At 38.8% G+C, this 25,226-nt stretch overlaps 1 protein-coding gene across 13 annotated transcripts in view; it reads left to right on the top strand.

Moving 5' to 3' along the window:
* The window catches only part of PTPRK (protein tyrosine phosphatase receptor type K), a 416,154-nt gene extending 391,208 nt beyond the window's left edge, over nt 1–24,946 (top strand). For 8 of the 13 annotated variants that reach the window (XM_086743658.1, XM_086743666.1, XM_086743664.1 and 5 more), the window contains 16 exons: nt 1,096–1,280; nt 3,047–3,134; nt 3,944–4,020; nt 4,215–4,232; nt 6,623–6,659; nt 8,378–8,475; nt 9,187–9,303; nt 10,068–10,222; nt 11,337–11,472; nt 13,372–13,521; nt 14,093–14,266; nt 17,253–17,384; nt 17,616–17,741; nt 19,703–19,866; nt 21,106–21,241; nt 23,673–24,946. In XM_086743658.1, the coding sequence (XP_086599784.1) occupies nt 1,096–1,280; nt 3,047–3,134; nt 3,944–4,020; nt 4,215–4,232; nt 6,623–6,659; nt 8,378–8,475; nt 9,187–9,303; nt 10,068–10,222; nt 11,337–11,472; nt 13,372–13,521; nt 14,093–14,266; nt 17,253–17,384; nt 17,616–17,741; nt 19,703–19,866; nt 21,106–21,241; nt 23,673–23,726 (1,847 nt within the window). In that variant the 3' untranslated portion in view covers nt 23,727–24,946. The remainder of the gene's footprint in view (nt 1–1,095; nt 1,281–3,046; nt 3,135–3,943; nt 4,021–4,214; nt 4,233–6,622; nt 6,660–8,377; nt 8,476–9,186; nt 9,304–10,067; nt 10,223–11,336; nt 11,473–13,371; nt 13,522–14,092; nt 14,267–17,252; nt 17,385–17,615; nt 17,742–19,702; nt 19,867–21,105; nt 21,242–23,672) is intronic. The other 5 variants (XM_086743669.1, XM_086743668.1, XM_086743665.1 and 2 more) reach the window with 1 other exon arrangement.
* The last annotated feature ends 280 nt before the right edge of the window (nt 24,947–25,226 follow it).

Raw genomic sequence — 25,226 nt, 5'->3', positions numbered from 1 at the left:
TGGGTAACACTACAATAAAAAGTGACTGCCGCACGTCACTCACATTATTAGGCAGTTTAGTGAGGCGTAAGTGTACTGAAATTAACAACTTGTGTGACAGTTCAAAGAATCAGGTTTCTTACTAGGAGATCTAATTTCAGAAGGCATTAACAGGGTTTGCATTTTGACAGAATTGTAGAAAATCCGACCCTTGAGGTGTTCATTTTTTTCCTTGTGTGTTTAACTTCCTTTGCGAGGAAAATTGTAACCTGATTTCAAAGTAGCGTAGAAGTGGTTGACTACCCACTTTTCATTTCAGTAGCTACTTTCCAAAAAGATTTCAATTAGAATTTTTCTTTCTCTTTAAATTCATTTGAACTGCTGATTGCTAATTTAAAAAAAAATATTTCACAGAAGGGATTGACGATATGTGATAATTTCCTGCAGCTTTGACATTTGGTTTTGATAAGAGCATTGGTGTAGCACAGGGCACTGGAGGAGACTTCTTTGTTTATACAGAGGAAAAACTGCGGCTGAAATCAGCACACTCAGCAGTTTCGTTTCTCTACTAAAAGACCTGAGTTAAATTGACCACTCTGAAGTGCTGATTCTTCTTCCCAAATGGATGTGGTGTTCTGAAGTGGTAGCATAATTGCTTCTCCTTTTGGTTTTTTTTTTTCTTTTTTTCCCCTGGGATCTCAATTTACTGTTTGTTGACTTCAGGCGAATGGTGTGCTGATACCACTGCGGGGTTATTCTAATTTACTGTTTAAGGTGTAGTATTGCTGTTGATACATATTAGCCATTAAAAAAGTTACTTTGGGTGATAGAGGCTGGGGTTCCCGAGTACATTAATGTCATAAAGTTTGTAGCTTCAAATAAAATGCCCTTCAGACGTCTTTATTGCAGCATGAAGGATGGCAAACTTTTGTATGTGTTTGCAGTTAAATTCCTTTATGTACTTCACAATATTTATGTGCTGGAGAGTAAGGGCTTTGCTTTTTCAGAAATTAGACATCTTTTTGAGGGAATAGGTTGAAAATAGATGTTGATCTGTATAGCAGCAGGTGTTACCACCCCGTGGGTACCTAATGCCTTGATTTCTTGTGAATACAGATGAAAATCACAGTGCGACAGCAGAGTCTAGCCGGCTCCTGGATGTCCCTCGTTACCTCTGTGAAGGCACAGAATCCCCGTACCAGACTGGGCAGCTGCACCCTGCCATCAGGGTGGCTGATCTCCTGCAGCATATTAACCTAATGAAGACCTCTGACAGCTATGGATTTAAAGAGGAGTATGAGGTGAGATCTTCAGTGGTGGGTTTTTGTTAGGAAAAATCCCTTTGAAAGAGGCAGCCTTTTGTTTGCATTGCATTGCAAAAGGATGCAACTAAATGTCATGGGTTTAAGTGAAAAACAGATAAAGATAAGCAGACATAAGATTCCTATATATGTAACCCAAAAGTGAAATAGTGAATGGAGTCCAATGGTTTATGCCTTTACAAGTGACTGGGAAAAAACCTATGTGTGTTCCTTTGGGTGTAAGAAGATGTGCCCTGCTGAATCTTTTCAACACGTTGTAAGAAGTTGCCAACCTTTTGTTGCTGCTTTTTAGTTGAAATGCTGTAATTAGTTACATGAGCTTTCTGAGCCATCTTCAGTGTGGATCTTCTGGATTAGGTTAAAGTAAAGATTTAACCTGGCTGGTTTTGCAAGAAGCACTGACTGGAAGCACTCTCATGATTTATTATAGCATCTCAGTAGAGCAATGCTGGGACTAAACTCCGGCTGAGAAACAGTGAAGACGTGCCGAGGGTAGTAACATCCTGAAGTTCTAATTAGACCTGCCTGAGCATGTCTACTTACAACTTTAATGTTATAAATGGAAGCAAAAAATTCCCAGCACTGGAGCTAGAAGTTAAGTACAGATTCATTTAGCTTCTAATCTCTGAATCTGCTGTGATTCTTTGGGATTAGAATATCAGATAGGACACACGGTAAAGACAGGAATGGTACTGCCAAGGTCGCTCGCAGTACAGCTAGATATAAAATGAGTTTTCTCTGAGTAAGTAATCTCTTCTGACTCAGTTTTCAACCTTCTTTTCTTTCTGCAGCTGTCTCTACTGTAATATAAGAACTGGAATAAATAAATGTGTGCTTTTTAAAAGAATATTATTCTCTTTTCCTCTCTTTTCCTTTAATACGCTTTGTTATGCTCTACCTAACATCAGGGCTAAGCCCAAGTGTCAACCACTGCTGGGGGGGAGGGTGGTCCTTGGTGCCACATCAGGTGCTTTCCTACTTGCTGCTACTTCTGTTACCATACATGACATCTTTGCCCTGGCTTGGGCTTCTGAATGTGCATTAAAGTTTTGTTTCTGTGGCTACTATGTGCTTTCTGGAGGTAACTTACCCAGATCAGGATACGAGAATATCTGGAAGGAAAGAATAGCATAGATCTGCAACAGCTGTAAAATGTCTACGGGCAATGAAGAAAAAGCCAAGGAGGAACAAAAGCTGCTTCTGTCACTACTGAGAGATTAAACTCTTAAGAATAAGAGTTCAAAAATATAGAATAATTTTGCTAGTGGCTAGAGGGAGGGATATGAGGAAAACCAACATGAACAATGAACATTGGCAGAGGAGGCTTCGTGATGGGCTCTGTAGAAAGAAAAGCTGTTTTACTAAGCGATATGAGGAAAGCTATGTAATGCTGTAGTCAACAGGCTGTGTATTATTGTATCTTGATAAGAAGGGCGATGGGTCTCCCTGTGCTTTCTCAGCTTACCGTCAGATGGATGTTAGAGCCAGTTTAGCTTTCCAGTGATTCCAGGATTTGAAATCCCTCTGGAGTCTCTCAGTGACTTGCCCATTGACCCATAGCAGTCAGAGGGGAGAGAACCTCACATCTTCTCTAGATGTATTTCTGTACCATGGTACCACCTGGGTGACCAGAGCGGGCGAGCAAAGCTGAGCTTACTTTATGGTAGGGCAGTTCTTTTAAACTGTTAATTTTGGAGATAAATTAATGGTCAGAATGTTTTCTTTCGGAACATTTTTATTTATAGAGTTTCTTTGAGGGGCAGTCAGCTTCTTGGGATGTCGCTAAGAAGGATCAAAACAGAACAAAGAACCGCTATGGCAACATTATAGCATGTGAGTATCCGTGTGCTTGGTCTGAGCGAGAGCCGTAGTCGTGCGTTACTCGTGCCGTGTTCTCTCTTTCTTTACAAGTCTCCAGTGGCAGAGCTGCTTAACAACCCAAGTGGAGAAGGAGGACAGTGCCTTTTCCAGCATTTTTTTTTGTCCTTCACAGTTCAACTTTCTTCCTTTTATAACTCAGGCTGAATTTCACATTTGCATCTCTGTTGTGCAGGCTGTGGTAAGCATATAACAGTGACAAGCTAGCACTCATGTGGATGTTAATTCTGCTAATTCACAACTTGTTATTGTTTTACAAATGCAATTGAACACACAGGAATGAAGCTACTGGAGAAGTCCCTGAATGGGTAGAGTTACCTCATCATCGAATCCCAAGTGCATTGCTAACCCCTATGTTGTGACTTCCTTATTTTTTTTTAATGTCTCAATATAAACTTAAGCAGACTGGGGTCGTAAGTAAGGAAACAGTAATCAGGATTTTTGGTTTTCTAGATTACCATCAGTGGAGCTGATGTTGAAAGGGACTTTGAGCAAGTAACCTGGCTTCTTTGTGTCTTTTTAACCGCATGTAACAGTGTGATACCTTTCAGCAACGCTTAATGAAGTTTAGTGAATGTTTTTGCAGTAATTGGAGACCTCAGACAAAATGGTTCTTTGTAATTCTGTGTAAACACTTGCTATTTAAGGGTTGTAAATGGTGAGGCGCTTATGCCAGCTCATTTTGGTTTTCTAGATGACTTACTGTAATATCTTACTTAAAAATCACGCTTCAAAAAGGCACTGTAACCACTTGGTTTTTACAGATGACCACTCCAGGGTGATTTTGCAACCTGTTGAAGATGATCCATCTTCAGATTACATTAATGCCAACTACATAGATGTGAGTGGATTGCACAGCTTTCTCCCTCTCAATTTCCCAGCTTCTCTATGTGAAACTATTGCATGTTATACCTACAAATTTATTGAAAGCTTTCTTTTATTAAGAACAAAATGTACACTTTCCTTGTTCTACGTCCTAGTACTCACTGACATTGTTGTGCTTTCTTTCACATCTGACTTTGGTTTGGGCTGTAGATTTGGCTGTACAGGGATGTAAGTACCACTATATGTGAATAATGGCATCCTATTGTAAATATTTAATATAGATATTGTTATTAATTCTTTCCTCTTCTATTTTTATTGGTCGATAAGTATGCATGCCTCATCTAATTTATCTCATCTGTTCCTTTAAAAAATTTCCTTTTGTGTGAATATTTTTTGTACCTGTTTTGAAAAGATAATTTAGCCTTTTAACATAACTGGGAATATTATTAGATATTGCTAGATAACTAAGGTGGACCTGTCTGTTACAGAGAATTTGCTGTTCTTTTTTTTTTTTTTATGATGGTTTTGGCCACTAGCTTTTCTTTTCCCCTTCCCATTTATGTGTGAGAAGCTGGATAGTAGGCTGTACTGTAGTCGTCTGAAAATGTACCTGTGAAGTAGTTGTAATATGTGTTTGGCAAACAGAGAGGGATGATGGCCATTTATGGGGAGTTTCTTGTTTGTTTTTAACAATTATTTAGATAAACAATATTTAGCTGATATTTGTCTTACAAAGTATATACACAAACATACATATGAAAATATTTTAACGTAGTAGAAATTTCCTTGCTTTTGCAGAAAACCTCTGAAGTTTCAAATTCCATAGTTTGATTAAAATACAAATTAAATTACAAATGTTTTAAAAATCTGATACAAATAGGAAAATTTCAACGAAGTCTGCCAGGTGTTTTGATTAACAAAATATAACTTTTATCCAATTAAAGCCTTAGGAATAAGCAAGTTGTTGTATTCAAAGTAATTTGAAAGATACTGGAATAGCTAGCACAAGTGTTTTTAAAATAAATGGCTTTGGTTACTTTTCTTTATAATTGCACCTTACTAATTTTTCCTGCCCACTGTTAGTTTATAAATTATTTAAGACCCTCTTGACTTCCCAGGATATTAAGATATAGCTCGAGGTGTATTGCTGTCTTTTTATTTTGATATTTTAGCATGACAATTTCTGTGAAGTGTTAGGCTCGTGATATTTTTGCCTGGGGCCTTAAACAAGAAAGCTTTCCCAGATTTGTGATAATTCCAGTTCCTTGAGGATGTTGTTTCTCTTATTTAGGAGTAAATTGAATCTCATTCTAAGCAGACAGGAAAGCTACAAGTTAAAACTGGCACTTCGCAGTTTTAAAGTGACACTTTTACCTTTTTCTGGAAAGCATTACTGAGTGTGTAACAGTGTAGCTCAGGTTCCACTTTAATAATTTGAAGATGTGGCTTGATATTAAGGACTCCAGGAGAATATTTTTAGTCATTTGATGCAATCCTGGTCTCTTGTAAAGCCAAGAGTAAGATACTCAGCACGTTTTTTTCGTAAGCCCCAGAGGAAGGTGCTCTCACTCTAGACAGGATAATGAAGCAGTCCATGGAAAAGGATGTAAACTGCTTGCGTACACTGAAATCCTTCCCTTTAGTAGCCTCTTGTAAATACCAGGAATCCATGGACTCGTGCTCACCTGTAATGCAATACTTGAATCAAGTGGCCTAATAAAACTCTAACCTAGAAAATAATTGGAGTTATTTCTTCAACATTTGCACATTGTGAAATTCTGTATTGTTTTCCCACTGGCAATACTAAAGTTTCCTTCCCCTTTGTAGCTAACGTTGCCGGCACTGGTCAGACTATATTCTGAATTATTTCCTCAAGAGCAGCAGCCCTTTGTCTTGTAGTTTGCAGACAATTAATGCTGTACACTAACTCTGGCATGCACCCAGCTAACTGGAAAGGCTTAGTCAAGTAGGGTTGTCTATCTATCTATCTATATGTATGTATGTATGTGTATATACTTGTGTGTATCATGTCCAGTATAATTGATGCACGCTTTGTGCAGTAGCGCAAAATATTTTGTGGAAGATTCCACTGCAGTAGAGCCTTGATTCTGTGCAGACACCACAGTGTCCAGCTCTGCCTGTTAGTTATGGCTTGGGTACATATCTCATTGTGCCTTACAGTAATTCTCTATTTAGAAGAAAAAAGGTATTTTTTTTCTTATTGGATAAGTTGGGAACACAGATAAACTATTGAGATAATGTACTGGCAAAGACAATTTTTACTAAATTTAAAATAAACACCCCAACATATTCAAATGGCGAGATAATGTCAATAGAGGAGTAATTTTTAGGCCCAAGGGACCCATCTAGAATACTCCTTCCTGGTACACTACAATGTCTGTTCAAGTCAGATGTTCTTATCTCCATTTTATCTGTTGTCATTCAAACCTTTTCAGTATTAACTGGTTTTTTAGGTTTTGAGCTTCATGCTGCTCTTAAATATTGGTTTGTTCTGAACACGTTGTCTAGAGATAAGAATTCTGTAGTACCCTTATGCTTTTATTTTCCACTCTCTGTTAGTAATATGGTACTTAAACCAACTTATATTGCTGTTTTAGGGATATCAGAGACCAAGTCACTACATTGCTACCCAAGGTAAGAATCTGCCAGCATTAATCAAACTGAACAAGTGGTCTCTAGTGTCCAGCAGTGTTTTGGAAAAATGGAAGTAGATGAAAACAAAGCATATCCAATATTGTGAGTTGTCATCTTGTGTTATGGCAAATTAACATAGCATGTTCAGGTGGAATGTGAATAAATGCAAAAATTGCACTAATTTATCATGTTAATTAGCTATTGAGCAACTCTTTCAGTGATAAATTCAGCTGATAAAGTCAGAAGCTACTACCATGATTTCCAATTATGAAGATGAATAGAGAAAAGAGGCGTGGGAACAGAGAAGAGAACAGTTTCAACCTACCTTGAAATATTTTTCTTTCTATATTACAATGTATTATTTTACTGTCTAGGATTTAGTCCAGGATGCCGACAATGAAGATGGTAATGATAAATTAAATGCTATCTCAGAAAATCTGGGTGAAGTAAGGCCAGAAGAGGACAAAGCCCCTTTGTAGGAAGAAGTGAGGGAAATCTTTATCATAAAACACCCTGCTAATAAAAAGGGGAGTTAGAGGAAAAAATTGAATTTCTATGGAAATTATTCTTTTTGTATTTCTGATAAAACTCCTCACAATGAGAAAAAACAAATAGATTAGTCCAAGATTGCACTGAAATATCAGAGGCTATGAATTAAAGTGAAAATAATTAGATTTAGATGTGTTATTATTTGATCTGTGAGTATAATCAGATAGCTGGCTGGAAATATCTTGTTATTTGAGCCCTCAGTTGATTGTAGCTGCCCACAGGAAAGACAAACTAAAGGTTTGTTTTAAAGCAGGATGCTCAAATTTCTGTCCACTTTTTATTTTTGTGTAAGTACTGTCCAAACAGGTCTCTCTATGGCAGTTAAGTCTGCATTTGTATTTTATTTCTGTTTTACTATGTAAATCAATGAACACAGTAGTGTGTAAAGTACACAAAAATTTATTGCTGCTTTAGTATGCAACCTTCGACCTAGCATATGAAGGAATATGGTAAAGTCTTCAGATGTGTGGTATATAAAGTAATATTTATACTACCGCTAGAATGTGGTCAGGGAGCTGTTTCTGAGATTATTGCAACAGGGTAAAAGCCTCTGTTGCTCAACTGAACGTGTTTTGTCTCTGCAGCAGAGCAGGAGGCAAAGCTTAGACAAATGTTCCTCATTTGCTTCCCAGAAAAGTAGTTAAGTTAGTTTGAATAGCCTTCAGTGAGAAGTTTGTGGCTCAGCACCTACTTGTGCTGGTGCACTTGACCGTGAGCTAGATGGTAAGAGCACAGTATCTGCACCACCAGCCCTTCTGACGTTTCACTCTAGTGTGGGCGTCTCCTCAGTGAACATGTGAAGAAACTCACACTCAACACATATATTTAACAAATGTAAAACAAACCTAGAAATGTAACTATAGATGTAGTCACACATTGCTGTGTCCTTGTAGTTTTCACGCAGCTTCTGGCATTCCGCAGGTGAAACACCTGCTATTAATTTCTTTCAAGTGGTAATTCAGTTAAACTGAGAAGATTCAGCGTTGGTTAGAAGTAACAATGTAGTCTGGAAACTGGCATGATGGTACGATGATGTGGTTTTATGAAGCTTTCATCTTTGAGCGAGAGTGTTCACGTGTATCAGCCCTGAAAAGCACTGGATTTTATTTTTAGCATTCTCTTTGACTGTTTTTTTTTTGCAGAGTATTACCTGGAATTTTTTCTTACAGGTCCAGTTCATGAGACTGTCTATGACTTTTGGAGAATGATATGGCAGGAGCAATCAGCTTGTGTTGTGATGGTCACAAATTTAGTGGAAGTTGGGAGAGTAAGTTTTAAAGTTGTTTTTTTTTTTTTCTTTTAATGCTATAAGCCTAAAGGAAAAGTTGCTGACAAGACACACTATCAGCAGAATGTAGAAGAGTTGTGAAGGACAACCCTTGAGAGGAGAGGAAGGGGGAGAATCCAGCTGTTGTTGCAGTTACAGTATTGTGTAAAACCAAAGCTAACATCTGAAGAAGACTGATGCTGTGTTGCTTTCACAAGTAGTGAAAAATTATCTGAATCCAAAATTAATATTTCAGCAAAATAGATTTGTATATTGTCACTGAAATGAGAAGAGTAAGAGGACTAGTGAGCAAATATGCTTCTATATCAATGGCTAGAAATCAGCAAATTCTGTACAGTTTAGCAGTAACACATCCCTCAAGGAGTAATATAAAGTATCTGGGATTACCTGCAATGGTTTGGTTACTGATGTGAAATGCATCCCAGTTTAACACAAGTGGAAATGTATTCCATAGCTCAGCACTAAAAAAAAATGCTCATTTAGAAATGAATTTAGCATCAAAGTACAGCTGTGTAAAGCAGTGGAAACTCCTTGTTGCTAGTGCTTAACTTGACAGAACAGCTATTAGCTGTGAGAAGCCACATGAGCGCGTGGTCATTTTGGAAATAAATGTGGTGTTATGCAGTACATGCGGTAACCTCAAGCTTTTATTTTCCTTCGGTGTAAAATGCGTTCCCATTTCGTATTTAGGTCAAGTGTTACAAGTACTGGCCTGACGACACAGAAGTTTATGGGGACTTCAAAGTGACTTGTGTAGAGATGGAACCCCTCGCGGAGTACGTCGTCAGGACCTTCACTCTGGGAAGGGTGAGCAGGTTTTAAAAAGGCTCAGCAAAAATACTGCTCCCTGGTAGCAAGGAGTATGAAGGAGGCTACGTGTGTCCCTGTACAATACCAAATCCCTCTGTCCAGTTAGCAGCTCCACAGTGTAGGCAATGTTACCTTGCCATGGGAGTCATGCTGTCCAAACACACATCTCGCTGTGGGATTTAGAATTTTCCCAGAAATGTTGACTGCTACCCTCCCCGCTCTGCCAGTCACGTCTTTTCTGTAGCCACACTTCTGAGCTGAGCACAAATATCGGGTAATGAGTCATGCCTGTCATTCATCTCCATTCACTCTGCCCTGAATGCCGCTGAGTCAATCCCACTTAATCAAAGAACAAACTCTGTGAATGCAGTATGTGTGATACAGTTGTGGTCTTCTGGTAAATCATTATACTTGCCTGTAAATGCAGCAGGCCATTGTCTTAATTAGCAAAACTTTTGAAAATCTAAATGAATTGCCTCTGAGTCTATTAAAAAAAATCTAATGAGGCAAAACTAGCATACTTAATGGCTAAAGTAAAAATTATGAACTTCAAAATGAAAAAAAAACCCAACATTGACACCTTTAAGCTTCATAAGGTCTTTGCTTTAAATAATTGGTGAAACAATGAAAACAGCATGTAGATTCTCTCAGTGTGTGTTATTATTATTTGAGTCAGAGAATACCTAGTCTGTGAAATACTTTGAATTTCATAACATGGGTTGTTTTGTTGTTTGTTTGGGTGTTTTTTTTACCTTTTACAGAGGGGCTACAATGAAATCCGTGAAGTTAAACAGTTTCATTTCACTGGCTGGCCAGATCATGGAGTTCCTTACAATGCCACAGGCCTGCTGTCCTTTATACGGAGAGTCAAACTATCTAACCCTCCTAGTGCGGGGCCTATTGTTGTCCATTGCAGGTGTGTACAGAAGAGGTAGATTGATGTTTTCCACATCTGTGTATGTGAGCATTTACAGTATTCTCTTGTGAAGCATCCATCATTTTGAAGTGTTTTGTTTTTGTTGTTCCCTTTTTGAATTGCCTAATTCACACTGCGGTAGGATTTGGCTGTCTACAGCAACATTTGGAAATGACTGGCTTCTCGTACACTTTTCCTAATTAGAATAGCCAGAGATTTTCTTTTTCCTGCAAGAACTGCACCAGCTAAATCATGTGATACTTCAGGCTATCGTTTTCGGTAGCCTAAAATAATTTTGTGACAGCATTCAAGAATAAGTGTAGATAGGGCTGCTTTGACAGCTTGGTGTTGCATATAATGTCTGAACAGATTATTAATTTAAATTGAAGTAAACAAGTAGATGAAGGAAGACGGAATGAGGCTAATGACAACAAATACAGAATGTTGGTTTTCCTGTGCAAGTTTTGCAAGGTTTGTGTTGTTGGGACACAGTCCTTCGACAAACGGATTTTTCTTTCAGTGTCATCAAATGTTTGATTACATTCTATAGATAAAGTTACTCAGCCTTTACAGATTTTATGAATTCACTGTGCAAAACCTGTCCGTAGCTTTATATAAAATGAAAATAAATCAAGAGAAATTCTTCTGGATACTGTTAAATGTGCTCCCTGAACCAGCTTAGAGCTTGGCTGGTAAAACATACACTTGAGTTCCTTATTGTAATATATCACTTAAAAAATCATCCTTATTCTTATTAAATAAAAACAAGATTATCATATTTTGAAGTGCATGATCTTAATCATCCTCCAGATTTCACTTTAAGTAATTTTTTTTTTTTTTTTTTTTACTTTAAGTATTGATCTGGATGATAAAAGGAGGAAAACCAATTTTTTTTTTTTTTCCTTAGTGGATCAGATCTGATGGAAAATGGTAGTTTTGGGCATGTCAAAAGATTTAAAGGACATTATGAAGGGAAGGAGAGATGATAAAAATTGGATAGTGTCATGATGAAAGAACTGAGTGACTTTATAAAAATGCTCTCAGTAATGGGTTTATAAAGTTCATAGGCGTCTTCATGGGACTATTCCTAACAGTATTTACTGATTCCTTTTAGTGCCGGTGCTGGGCGAACAGGCTGTTATATTGTGATCGATATCATGTTAGATATGGCAGAAAGAGAAGGTGTTGTGGATATCTACAACTGCGTCAAAGCCTTACGGTCCCGTCGCATCAACATGGTACAGACAGAGGTATGGCAGTTTACCTTCGAAGCACTTGGTGCTTTCTGGAACATGACAGGTCAGAATTTCCCGGTTACTCTGAAAAGAGCAGGCAGTGGTCCTGTTGAGAGGTTATCTCCGTTGCAGGGGGAGCATTGCTGAGTACAAACAGTGCCCAGAAGTAGGATGCTGCAACAAACCTGCTGCTTCTTTCAGTCTTCACACTAACAAGTGCCCGCCTAACTTTACCAAAAGGAAAGCAAGGAGGATTTTTTTTAGGGAGGACTGTACAGTAGGCCTGTCTGGCATGACCCTCCCCAGCTCTGTTATCTGCAATTCCAGGCACTGAAAGTTGGAATTTTAGCAGATTGCTACCGGTTTTAGATTGTCTCCAACCACCTTATCCATAATTTGACTTGCCTGTGGAACATTTCTCTCTCCCTTTTCAACTCTGATTTTATTTGCTTTATTAATCTCATTGTCAAGCCTTCTTCCTTTTCTACCCTTTTTGTCTTTTGTCGTGCCTTCAGCAACTCCACAGTAAAACCACTGCCTTAGTGATGAAGCTATAACAACTCCCATTCTGCCACCTGAGTATCATTGAGCTTCCACAGGAACATAGGTTATTGATTTATATTAAGACAGATTACCTGAAGTGGTTTGCCACTTCTCTCTCCTGTCTCCCATGTGGACATCTATTTGAGAAGTTATTTCACATGTGACCACGTGCAAATCATTGCATCTGGCAACCAGGCATATCAATGTAATTTGATGTAGTTTTTATTCCAGGCTGCAACCTGTGGTAGTTGAACAAATAAATGTTCCAAATCAAGTACCCCTGCTACGGGGCCATTAAGCTTCGGGAACTGCATAGGGTGAAGTGTTTAAATGTGACTGGTTTAGCCATCCAGTTTAATCTGCTCTTGCATGTGAATTAACACCTCTAGTGCTGTTGCTTTCTCTTCCTCTCCCTTTTGCCTCTTGCCTCTTATCTTCTCTCAGAGGTTCCTGCTTATACAGCAAAATAAAGCTGTAATTGCAGCAAGTTCTAGTGATGGTCATCTAGACAACAGTGGTGGCAATAGCTCTGTAGCTACGTGGGTAGGGCAGCACAGGCTGCAGAGCCAGAATACGACTGTGGTCCCTGAACATGTGGTCCTGTTACAGGCATGTGTTAAAAGTCTGTGCTGTTAATAACCTCATCAGTATCCACAATAGCTAGGTGAGGCTGGCACGGTTCTCGTACTTTGCTGTATAGACATGATGTACATCTGTTACTCTGGGGGTGAGTAAATATAATAGGCATTGTGTAAAAATTGACAGGAGGCCTGATTGAAATAGTAATGCAGTTGTCTAGGACTCAGAATATCTAAAGATAAGTCAGGGGAAAAAAAAAAAAACCAACAGGAAGAAATGCTGTTTCTGTTGGGACACACTTGAGTTTATTACTGGCTGAGGGCCAGCTATCAGACAGTCGGTGTACTAGCTCGCACAGGCGTAAGGAGAATGCAGCATGACAAATAATTGCTAATCACACTAGTAGTGCTTGAAGCAGTTTACACTTTCTGCTAGTATTATAAGACTGAAAGCTATTTAAAAAAAATAAAATAAGTAAAGCCAACATGTTACTGGCATATACATAGACACCCACAAGCATCACAAGAAAACTGAAAACCTTCTATTAAATAAATTGCTATGCCTGTTCTGTTAAGTTTTACGGAATTTAAATTGGTTCTGAAGAAAACATCCTTGTTAACTGCATCTCAATTAGGACAACATTGTTTTTGTACTAAAGCGTTATTTAATGGGTTGATGGACACTACCTTGAATGAGTTTTATGGTATGGAGAGGATCTGTTTATCCTAAAAGGAGGAAAGACCTGTTGTTTTTAAATGACTATAATTTTTGTTTCTTTGCCTAATTTGGTAGGAGCAGTACATCTTTATTCACGATGCCATTCTAGAAGCTTGCCTATGTGGAGAAACTGCCATTCCTGTCTGCGAATTCAAAGCTGCTTATTTTGATATGATTAGAATAGACTCTCAGACAAACTCTTCGCATCTCAAAGATGAGTTTCAGGTATTCGCAGTTCCTACTAACTCTTCATGTGACAGCAATTTTTTTGCCTCTAGATATATTTAATTTATTTTAAGGAAAAGTAATTTCATGTCACGTTCATAGCATTTAGTCCCTTACTTTTAGTCCACAAAATAAAGCATCCCGTGTTTATGTGCTTTGCAAAGTTGTTTTCAATATGGAGTATCCTCAGTTGAATAAAATTGCAGTAAACTTGTGTCTGGAATAGAGCACTGTCTAGGAACCACAAAGAGTTTTGTCTTGCATTTGCACAGCTATGGCATAGCTCTTTAGGGCTCCAAAGGATCCTCTTTGTTTTATTCCTTTCGGAGGGGATGGTATCATGCGGAATCTCTTCAGTGGTACACAGAGTGCCTTTTACACCTGCAGCTCAATGCCCCTGGAAAAGCCCCAGTATGTCCATCAAACAGATAGGAGCTCTTATTTGTTGTTGTCTTCTTGCTAATCCCTCACGTTTTCCCATATTGCACTATTTTAAATTAAAACTTGGGGAATCTCGAGTCCATTGTCTATAAGTTGAGCGTGCTAAAGTGAGCATCCTCTCTCATCACAGACCTTGAATTCTGTGACCCCTCGCCTGCAAGCGGAGGACTGCAGCATAGCCTGCTTGCCAAGGAACCACGACAAGAACCGCTTCATGGATATGCTGCCACCTGACAGATGTCTGCCTTTCTTAATTACTATTGATGGGGAGAGCAGCAACTACATCAATGCTGCTCTTATGGACGTAAGAGACTATCTCCTTTGTCTGCGTAGTGTGCCGTGAAAAGCTGTGTGATACGAGAGAGAGCGCTTGCTGGTATAAGAAAGGGTAATTCTTTCTTACTGCAGTGCCAGTAAAACAGTCCTAACAAAGAAGGGTGGGGGGAGTGGGTAAGAAACCCCACCAGCTTGTGTTGCTTGTTCAAGTTTGTTATCTTTAATCTTTTGCGTCCTGGTGGGACCCACTGGAAATCTCTTTTCAACAACATTATATAATGCTCTAGTTTCCAGCCCTCCAAATCTCAGATCTCAGCAGGATCTCAAGAATATACTGTTTGTTGGGAAGTAAATATTACTACCTGAGCACGAGGTTACTATCATTGTTTGAGCAGAAAGGCTACGTGTATTGAGGCAGGAGAGACAGAGGGAGAAGGAAAAAAAAAAAATGTTTGGCTGTTTTTTTGTTCTTCATATTTTGAATTGCAGCTCTTTAAAGATCCTTGAGGTTTGAGTGACAGAAATATTGTCAGGGGAAAGGTGAATTAATGGGAAGAATGGAGGTGAACCTGCTTCTAGGTGTCTGGTCGATAAAGCAGTTCATCACATGTACTGTCAGATACCTGCCTGTGCCAGCCATTAGCGTTTCCAAAGTTAGGCCCTAAAGCCACCCTTACAGTAAATACTTAAATAAGTGGCCTGATTTCCAGGAACATCTCACTTTCCTCAAAAATAAAGTGCTGTCAAAAACTGTGGTGTTCAAGAAGAGATGCTGGAATAAAATAGCAAGTAGCAGCAGAAATCGTTGGGGCTGAATGGTATTCGTCCCGGAGTTCTGCCTGAGCTAGTGCAGGAAACATTTGAACTGCTAGCAAAATGCAGTCCCTAATCTCACAATTAGCTATTGTGCCACAAAAATAGAGGAGTAGCATGTGTGAGACCAGTCTATTTTAGGGAGTCACTGGGGCTGGATGGGTGGATTAAAGCCATGAGCAGAATTTTGGTAGGAACCAAGATTGTTTAAAATTGCAGTTAAAATTACATTAAGCACCTGGATAAAATTGATGTGCTATGGACCGACCAACACAGCTGCATAGAGGAGTGTGGTTTGGGGAACCCTTGGGTGGCAGGAGGACGCTGTGTGTGTAACAGTGTGTGGCAGGCAGGGACAGGAACCCAGCAGTATGTTAATGGATGAGCAATGAGAGGCAAGTAAGGAAAGACAGAAATGGTTGTAATAAAGGGGAAAAAAGCAACAGAAAAAAAAAAGTAATATATTACAGTGAAGGCATATAACAAGGCTGTAACTACAGGGTTAAAACTTCAAGTAATTAATGTTTTTTCTGGCCCTTTTTCTACTGTTTTGTGTTTGGGTTTGTTTTTTTTTTAAAAGGCTGGTATATTTAGAGAGGGGGACCCCACTGCTGGGCAAGGAAAGGAGACTTTTGATAGCAAAACAGAATTGGAAACTTTCCTGTTTCCACAATGTACTTGTCCCTGTGTTCCCACAAAAGTGTCTCCTTCCCAGTGTGACAGCAGTTCTCCTACCTGTTCTTTTTGAAAACCTGATCATCTCAATCTCAGTTAGTTCTCAGGTCTCAGGAAAGACCAGAAAATTGATGGGAAAGAGGGCTAGGAAAACATCAGCTAGTACGTGTTTTATTTCTTAAAAATACAAGGGAAGAATCAATAATGGTTATTCCTTTTTGCTCCCTCGGCAGATCTGGGACGTAGTATACAAGTTATGTGTCTGTGCTACTACCCCGATAGGCTTCCAGCATTAGGAACAGATAGCAAACGTAGATAAAAAAAAATTGTCAACCCTTTTATTGTGCTGTCAAATAAGTACTGATGCTAAAGGCATTACTTAGTTATCTTCACAGTTTACAACAAGTAGAAGGGTGAATAAAGTTCTGGTTTTTCCTTCTGGGCCTCACACTGTGCTCTCCAAGGTTGTGTTGATACATTGCATGTGAAGATCCCTCATGTCAACTCACAAACAAGCAAGCTGCCGGACTAGAAGTGGTTTAGCTACCCTACCAGGTCTTTCTCCAAGATTAATTTACTCATTTCAGTAAAAAAATCAGCCAAACTGCTTTTAGTACCAGCATGGCTGCTAAACAGGGGGACCTCTGTGTTGCATATAGCAGTCCCAGCATTTAATCTTCAAACTGGTGACTTACAATCCCATCTGCCTACAAGAATATTCACCATCTTACTCTGTTTCTCAGATTAACCTGTTGGTGCTTCCTTACCAATTCCTATCTGTATTCCTTCAGTGCATAGTTGCAAATTGCCTGCAAAAAACTTCTGATCTCTCTTCTGCTTGTGATACATGTGCTGCAGGGACTTAGCCCCTCTGCCATTAGTTGTATCTCAGCCAACCCATGTAAGGCTGGAAAATACCTATTTGCAGTTGTGTATAATGCAGCACACTGAAAATGGAATCTGCTGTTGTGACAGGAGATAGTATTTTACTGTCTAACTTCTGCTTTCTGCTGGAAATTGGCTGCAGTAATCCTGAAGGTCAGTTCTCCCTGGGTGATCCTGTGGTTGTGGCATCAAAACAGAATTTGGCATTGAGCTTAGTCCCTGGTTCAGTCACAGAGCTCACGTGTAACCTGCTGTGGATGAGGTGACCTTCTGAGACCTCTGCACCCCACTCTGCAACACAGGGAGAAGGTTTCCTGCTCCGTCTCCTGGACACAGTGCCTGCAGCGGAGCTGCCCGAGCCTCAGTTCAGCAGAGCCCTGCAGAGCATCTTCAGTGCTCCGTGCGTATCTGAACTGAAACAGGGCTTGGCCTGTAACGAAGCAGAAGGCAGACCTGAGCAGAGTAACCTCTTTGTTCTTACTGGAGATGGCAATGTATTTTTAACATCAGCTTTGGTGAAATCTGGTGTAATTGATGTTGCGGCTTTGTTCTATTTATATGGTTTTTTCTGTTGCAGTGTTTGAGTGGAAGTTATTAAGTACTTCCTCTACCGGTGCTAATAAAATTGTTTGCCTTTACAGAGCTACAGGCAGCCAGCAGCTTTTATTGTCACACAACATCCTTTACCAAACACTGTGAAAGATTTCTGGAGATTAGTGTATGACTACGGCTGTACTTCTCTTGTGATGTTAAATGAAGTCGACTTAGCACAGGTTAGTTTGGGGCTTGAGTTTTACGTGTACCGTCGCATGCTTTAATCACTCTGGATCCACTACATGATAAAAAAGTAGAGCAGTGCAGTGACTTTACAGTTATTCTCTGCTTTACAGGAACTAATTAACACTAGTTGCTCAGTAAAGGTTAGGTGACACGTCTGCAGTGGAATAAGGCGATGCTCAAGCTGTAACTCACCATTTAATTATGCCCATTTTGCTCTGGTGCAGGGCTGCCCGCAATACTGGCCCGAGGAGGGGATACTACGGTACGGTCCCATCCAAGTGGAATGCATGTCGTGTTCAATGGACTGCGATGTCATAAACCGAATTTTCAGGATATGTAATCTAACAAGAGTAAGCATTATTGTAACAATATGTAACAGGAAAATAAGTCATTTTTAACACTCTCTAGGCTCATGTGGTTTTTAATTTTGAATAATAGTAAAATACTAATGTTCTCAAGACATTACCCAGAAAAGAGTCAGTCAAGCATCAATATCTAATACTAATTTCTAGTACTTTTCTATAGCTGCACGTTAAGTAGAGAGAGTGGTAAGGTGAATGACTTGTTCTATGGCATCCCTGATGAGCAGATGTGTGCGAAGTATTCTGTCTGTTCGGTGTGCAGTGAAAGAAATATCCCTGTAATGAACATGTGGTGACAGCTATTTAATTTGTAGCTTCAGTAAGACATCTTCTGTGGTGAATCAGGAACAGGAGCATTGAGGTTTTGCAGCCAGCACCTTCTCAGCCTAAGATGCAAGAACTACAACATAAAAGGAGGATTGTGGCATCCTGTAAAGCAGGGTGTGAAAAAACCTCTGTGAAAGCTCCTCTGCCTCTGAAGGGTTCTGCACCTCTGTGCCTTGACCTACATTCATCATCTTTTTCTCAACTTCAGTAGCAGTGCCTGTCTTGCATTCTTGTTGGCTCTTTCACACCTTGCACCATCTTGTCTTTTTGCTGTTCCCATAGTCTTTCGCACTAGCGCAGCATCTTCTTGAACCCTGTTTGCCACGCAGTGTCTCCTCCTTTAGCTCACCTCTATAAATCACTTCTTTATGTTGCCTACAGGTGAAGAGTTATAGCTGCGTGTGCCACTGTTACATGCAAGTTAAGCAGCAATCTCTATCGCACTTAACTATTACTGCTTAGTGTCTTTCATCTAATACTGACTTGGCACGCCACCAATTGCTACTTGGAGTATATCTTTAACTTTCATTAATGTTGAAGAATAGGTGTGGGGAAAACTGATACATATATTTTTTTAATTTTATTTTGGTCACATTTTCATTTTTCAAAGTGCAGAGATCGCTTTGCATGTGGCCAGTATTTTATCCAAACCTTTATTTTGCCTATATTTGAGCTAAGAAAAACATTTTGAGCTCTCCATACCTTGTTTGGAAGCTACAGGAAGCTAAAGTGTAGGCACACTGGCAAATATTACGCTGTAGTGCTTTTTTTTGTTGTGTTTTGAGACTTCCTCCTTTTTTTTTGGTTCATTTCTTATTTTCACTTTTTTCCATTTCTTGGGGTTTTTTTGCAATGTTTTGATTTTCTGCTCCTCTGCTTCTCTTTGTCTCCCATGCCTTTTGGCCTTTATGTCTTGTTTATACATTTCTTTCTCCTCTATTCTTCCTTTTCTAAAATCCACATTCCTACTTCTTTTTGTCTTCTTCAGCTCCAAGAAACTGAATAGACTTTTTATTCTTCCAATTATTGAGGTCTTTCTTCTGACAGTCTAATTCTATTCAAAGCTCTCCCTGTGTAACATCTAGCACGTGGAAGGCTCAGAGACTGGCAGCAAGGCTCTCGTGATTATCATAGTCTGGCAAAAAGGGAAGACTTAAAGGAAAATAGTCAAATTTGAGCACCAGTATTACTTGTTTGTTTATAGTGGGGTCAGTTCATGCATGGGAGCCAAAGGTATGTTTCTTCATTTCTGTAGGTATAAGAATTTAACAGTGATGTTTTTTAATTGATTGTTGGTGTTAAGGACAAAATCCCTTGACATGTAGAGTCTAGGGAGTTTGTCCATTTAGAAGAAGTCAGGATAGGTTAAGTCAGTGATTTGTAAATTGTGGATTGATAAACTGTGATGTTGTCTTCAGTGTCGGTCCCTTTTTTACCTTTTTCGACACCTTCCTTGAGCTCAAGTGACAGGAATTAATGGAGACCCTACCATGCAATGTATATACATGTTGGAGTCTTTCCATCATATAAACACTTCAGTTTTGTGTTAGTTTTATAGTTTGGTTTTCTAAACCAAGATGTAAAGGTGCCATATTGACCTAAAGCCCTTCGGTTTCCCTCAGCCGCAAGAGGGCTATCTGATGGTGCAGCAATTCCAGTATTTGGGATGGGCTTCTCACAGAGATGTACCAGCTTCCAAGAGATCCTTCTTGAAGTTAATTCTCCAGGTTGAAAAATGGCAAGAGGAATGTGAAGAAGGGGAGGGCCGGACCATTATCCATTGCCTGTGAGTAACTGGGAGAAAGTCAAACTTCTGCTCCTCAAATAAATACTTATAAATTAGTTCCTGTTTTAAGTTCAAGCAGTATTCTTACGGCTACCTTCTTTTGCACATGCCTTTGTTTCTTTTTTAATAAAAACAAATAAAAACCCACCCAGCCAAACAAAAAGGTACCACTGCTACTGTAGGCTGCCTTTTGGTCAACTTTCAAATCTGTCTGTATCAGGTGAAGGTACCATAAGGATTTGGGCATGATACTACAGTGATACTCGTCTTCTGTACATAGTAGCATGTTTTTCAGGTACAAAATGTGTACAGATCAATTTCTTATGCACGGTTTCAATAAGGAAGCCTTTTATGCTGAGTGCCAAGTGGTTATTTTTTGTGTATCTCTTGCATATCGCATGTTGCATTTTTTTCAGAAGGCCTACTGTATTTTGAGGGTTTTAGACTGAAAGCTATGGATATATGAAATCAGAGAAAAGTTCTGTAATACAGTACGTGATCTTAAAACTATTGTTGGTGAGTGACCGCTGGCTGCTTAGGCTGAGCCTGATATTTAAATGAGAGCTGGTTTGGGAGTTTGGAAAAGGCAGCATCTGTTAATCCCAAAGCAGTGAATGACCAATCTCTCTCCTACCTTATTTAAATATGAAGTTTAATACTTACAAATTGAGTTATGCATTTCTTCCTACCTTTTGTTTAAATGTTCAGAATTAATTTGTGGCCTCTCTGCCCACCCCTCCTCATTATCCGTGGAACCTTCTGGCTAATTTAAACTTAGTAAGAAGAAATATCTACCTTAATTTCTTTGAAGTAAAGATTAAAATAGTTCATAAGTGTCCCCAAAGGTCAACAAGGTATCAAATCAGTGATATCTTGGCATTACTGTGGCTAGATAATCCTCATAGCATAGAAACATTTAAGTGATTCGCTTTCCAGAACTAATTGGAAAATGTTGTACCTGCCATTGAACGTAGTTTTTTATTACTCATGCCTGTGTAAATTAGGCTATAGCATAGTTGGGCAGCGTCATGGGCTGTAAGGGCAGAATTCAAAAGAAGTCATTGAGAGGAAGGTGAGAAACAGCAAATGTCTCAGACCAAACGCACTGAAGCTGCAAGGAAATTGCTAAAGCCTGGTCTCCCTCTGGGACTCACGAATAATTCGTGCTTAACAGAAATGCATTTTGGATGCCATCTTATACCATAGTGACATTTAACCAGCTCTTTTCCTTGTGTACAGAAACGGTGGTGGCCGGAGTGGGATGTTCTGTGCCATTGGCATTGTGGTTGAGATGGTAAAAAGGCAGAACGTGGTGGACGTTTTCCATGCCGTGAAGACTTTGCGGAACAGTAAGCCTAACATGGTAGAAACTCCGGTAAGCATCAGCCCATCGGGCTTACTGCAAACTACCAGGGAGCCAGAGGCTCTTCTGTTGTGTGAGCTGCATTCTCAGTCCTATGCCCACAAAACAGAGCAAAGCTATGTGGGGCCACAAGAGGAAAGGGACATTTATTGAGTGTACACACAAGTCAGCATCATGAGAGGCCAGGCTAAGCATTTTTTGCTACTTTCCTTGTAGTGGTACCATGCTTTTCACAGAAAACATTCTGAGTTAACAGAATGCACTTTAATCTCCCAAAATAACCTGGTCTATTTGAAGAGAAGTTGCAGCGAGTTGTGCTCACACAAACCATCTTGAAATTTTACGGAGCAAGGCATTTCTGCTTCATAGCAATAAGCTGTAAAGTCCAGATTACTAGCTGGAGAATATTTTGCTTCCTAATAACAACTTCTGCTTTGGAAGCTGTAGTGAATAATGATAACGTTTTTTACTCGAATTTGTAGTAGTCAAAATGATATGTCCAAACTTTAAAATCAAAGACTTGGATCTAGTATGTTGGAAATGAATATAGAGAATCATAGAATCATTTAGGTTGGAAAAGACTCTTAAGACCATTGAGTCCAACAGTTAACCTAAATAATAAACAATATAAGCAGTAAACTAATAAAAACAATATGAGCCTGAATTAGGAAAACCACAAGACTAAATATTTGTATGTACCTTCCCAGAACTCAGAATAACCTTCGCTCTTATGGTCAATTTTTATGCGTGCAGTATGATTACGTGTCCATCTGTGTGATCACTTCAGTCACGAAAACTGAACATTGTGGAAAGTCCTTAAAAAATTCTCCCAAGTGGATATTTTTTTTTCTTCCTCTAGGTGAATGTGAAGGCAGGTTAGTGTTTGGGAGTTTCTGCCATTTGACTCTCACAGTAACAGTAGCCACTGTCACTTTTCAGCCAGATGGCTGCCTACAGCATAAAAATCAGGGATGCCAATTGAAATTAGAAGTGTTTTGCAGTTTATGCGTAGTGAAAATTGCTTCTGACCTTGTTAACTTGCATATTGAGCAAAAGAGCTGTAGCTGCCTCTTCCCATATTGCCCTTTTTTCCAGGTGTCACTGTTTGCTTGGTATCAAGTAGCTTCTGTGGCATGATTTGCTTAGTTATTGTACATCACTTCTATCCCTTACCACCACATAAGTTCAGAAGATATTTAAAATGTTAACAGATAGAGCATCCTGTAGCAGCAGTGACATTGGGCTAGGTTTTGCTGCAAATACTTTGCAGTCTGCTGTGCCATAGACATCTGAGACACAACACATTGAATTGCTGCCTGGATTTCAGTTTACTGCTGTGAAGAAAACAGGTCAGATCACATGGAAAATTACTTGTGTCACTGTAAAGCGAGGCCAAGGTAGATTGTGTGTGTTTCTGATAAATGGTCTGTAAACTTATATTTTGTTTCAAAATAGTCCTGAATTCCATAGTAGCTTTAATCTGCAGCTACTGAATTTCCGTAGTTACGTGTTTCTGCTGTGTGGGTTTTTATTCAGAACTCATGAACAGCAGCAGCTATTGAGTCGTTAGTTAGAAAACAAAACAGAAAAACCAATATATAACACTGTCATGTGCCCTACATTCAGCAACGTGATCAGATAACAAAAATGAACAGTGCAATAAAGCCTTTAAGATATCCCCACCACTTCCTGCTAATGGATCACGCTGGCTTCCTTTGCAAACAAAAATAAATCACAAAAGCAGATCCGTTTTGTTAGGTCTCAAGGACAATAAAGATTGAATTAATTTCCTTGGTTTTTCTTCTCCTTGTTTCCCTCTTCTCTCTCCTCCCTCTTCCCTCTCCCCCAGTATCAGCTCTGAAGAGCAGCCTTGTTAAGGAGAAATACAAACCACAATGAAATTTTGAGCTTTAACTTCTCTTTTAAGTGTGCATCTGATCTCTTGGACGTTACATCGACACAACTATACAAACGGGCTGTGGGCCCAGAGCAGCTTTGTATCCCAGCTCAGTATTCCCTAGCCGCTCCCTGGCTGTCCCAGCAGCAGGCACTAGTTAACTGCTCAGCATCAGCTAACTTAAATAGAAATGCTGTATCAGTCAAGGCGCTTTCACTGCAAGAATGCTCTGACTGATAGGAGAACTTTTCATGTTTGATAAACCAGTTCAGAAACTGAAAAAAAAAGCAGAGAAGCACATCGTTGCATTTCATGGTCAGGTTTTTTTTCCACTTCGTTGGTTAGGGTGAGTTTTTAAATCAGAGCTGGTAATACACTTGTATAGTAGGGGGGGAAAAAAAAAGAAAGAAAACCCAAGCATGTCAGGCTTGAAATTGAAATTGCGTAGTAGTTAGCAAAGACTAATCTTGTTCGTAGATATTGCTGCTAAGACTTTAGAATCTTAATTTAACTTCTTCTCTTTTTTTTCCCTCTTTCCCCTTAAAGGAGCAATACCGCTTTTGCTATGATGTTGCATTGGAGTACCTGGAATCCTCTTAGTCGGAACGGATGTGACAAAGTTCACAGAATACATGAATCTCAATAAGCTGTTTTGACAACAGTTCTTGATCCTGTGAAGAAAGATTTTAGGGGAAGAGGGGGGTGGGAGGGATTTTAAATTTTAAATGCAAAGTATTTTTCTTATGAAGTTGTGTATCTTAATAAAAAAGGACTCAATCTGTTTCTATGCTTGTATACAGTATCAACATTTAGTGCCACATAAATACTATTTAATGAAAACCAGAGTCAGAAGAGATTTGCGCAAATTAGGACTTTTCAGTGTTTGTATATGCAGCCGTCTCTCAATTACAGTAGAGCGACCATCTGTTGCATGTATCAATATTTCCTATATGGTATTAATTTTTCTTTTTTTTTTCTTTTGATACATTGTTAAAGTACAATAACAGTGCAAATTGATAGTAAGGTTCATTCTTTATACGTTTCAAGTGTTGCATATATATATTATATATAGTAAAAAAAAAAACTGGCTTATTTTGTTTTAATGTGCAATGATGGCTGGATCACATAAAGATCTTTATAAAGAAACTTAAACATAAGCCAAAGACTCAAGTGTAAATATGTCTATATGGAGAAAGCACATGTATTTATTGTTTACTTGCATTCCTTTTTTGATGGCTGAAAAAAGAAGAATCATTTTTCTTGAAGAAAGCTTTTTTTGCTGAAATCAAGTGTAAACAATTTTTGTAGTTTATTTTTTGTATGTTTTAGTGTAAGTAGAAGACATACTTTTTATGCATAGACCAAGAAACATTGGTATAGTGGTTTTGTTGTGTACATGCTTGTGATTCAAATCCATGTAAACAACTCCGTTATAGAAGGTCTGTAACTACAGGACCAAAATCAAAACATTTTCCTGAAAATGTATAGTTTTTCACAGTTGCAGTAGTTAAGTACTGATCAAAAAACTATGTAAGGAAGGGCACGCATCAAAATGGCCTTGCCTAGGACTTGCACAATATTGGAAGAAATTTTTAAGCACCATTAAAATTGTAAAGGAACCAGTTGTTTAAAAAAGAATTGAAGCAAAGGTCAACAGGAGAACTGCAAGACAAATAGATGGCTCTACATATGCCCATCAGGGTAAAAAAGTATTTGTTTAGCAAATTGTAAAATTAAGCAGTGTTTAATTTGATGTTTACAAATATGTAAGCTTTGCTTCCAAGAAAGCAACATTTGAATAAACCAATGCCAGATTCTGATTATGGTTGTGGTGTACAAAGTATTACTGTGCTTTCACTTAACTCGTATCCGTTTGTTCACAGGGTTTCCTATATTTTAACCAGGTAAATATTCCAGTCTCTTGTTGGTTTTTTTTTTTAGAACTGACAGTAAAATTATAAGATACTTTGAAATATTCTGTAAAGTAAGAGTAAATTAAACTTTTATTTAAAGATTATTTTATATTATTTCCTATTTTGATACCCTCTCGCTGTCTTTGTTAAGGAGTCATTCTGGTCTGGAAGACCGATGCATTTGGAT

This window comes from Chlamydotis macqueenii, chromosome 3 (genome assembly GCF_036417535.1).
Source record: "Chlamydotis macqueenii isolate bChlMac1 chromosome 3, bChlMac1.mat, whole genome shotgun sequence".
Lineage (NCBI taxonomy): Eukaryota > Metazoa > Chordata > Aves > Otidiformes > Otididae > Chlamydotis > Chlamydotis macqueenii.
This window is presented reverse-complemented; position numbering and strand designations above follow the sequence as displayed.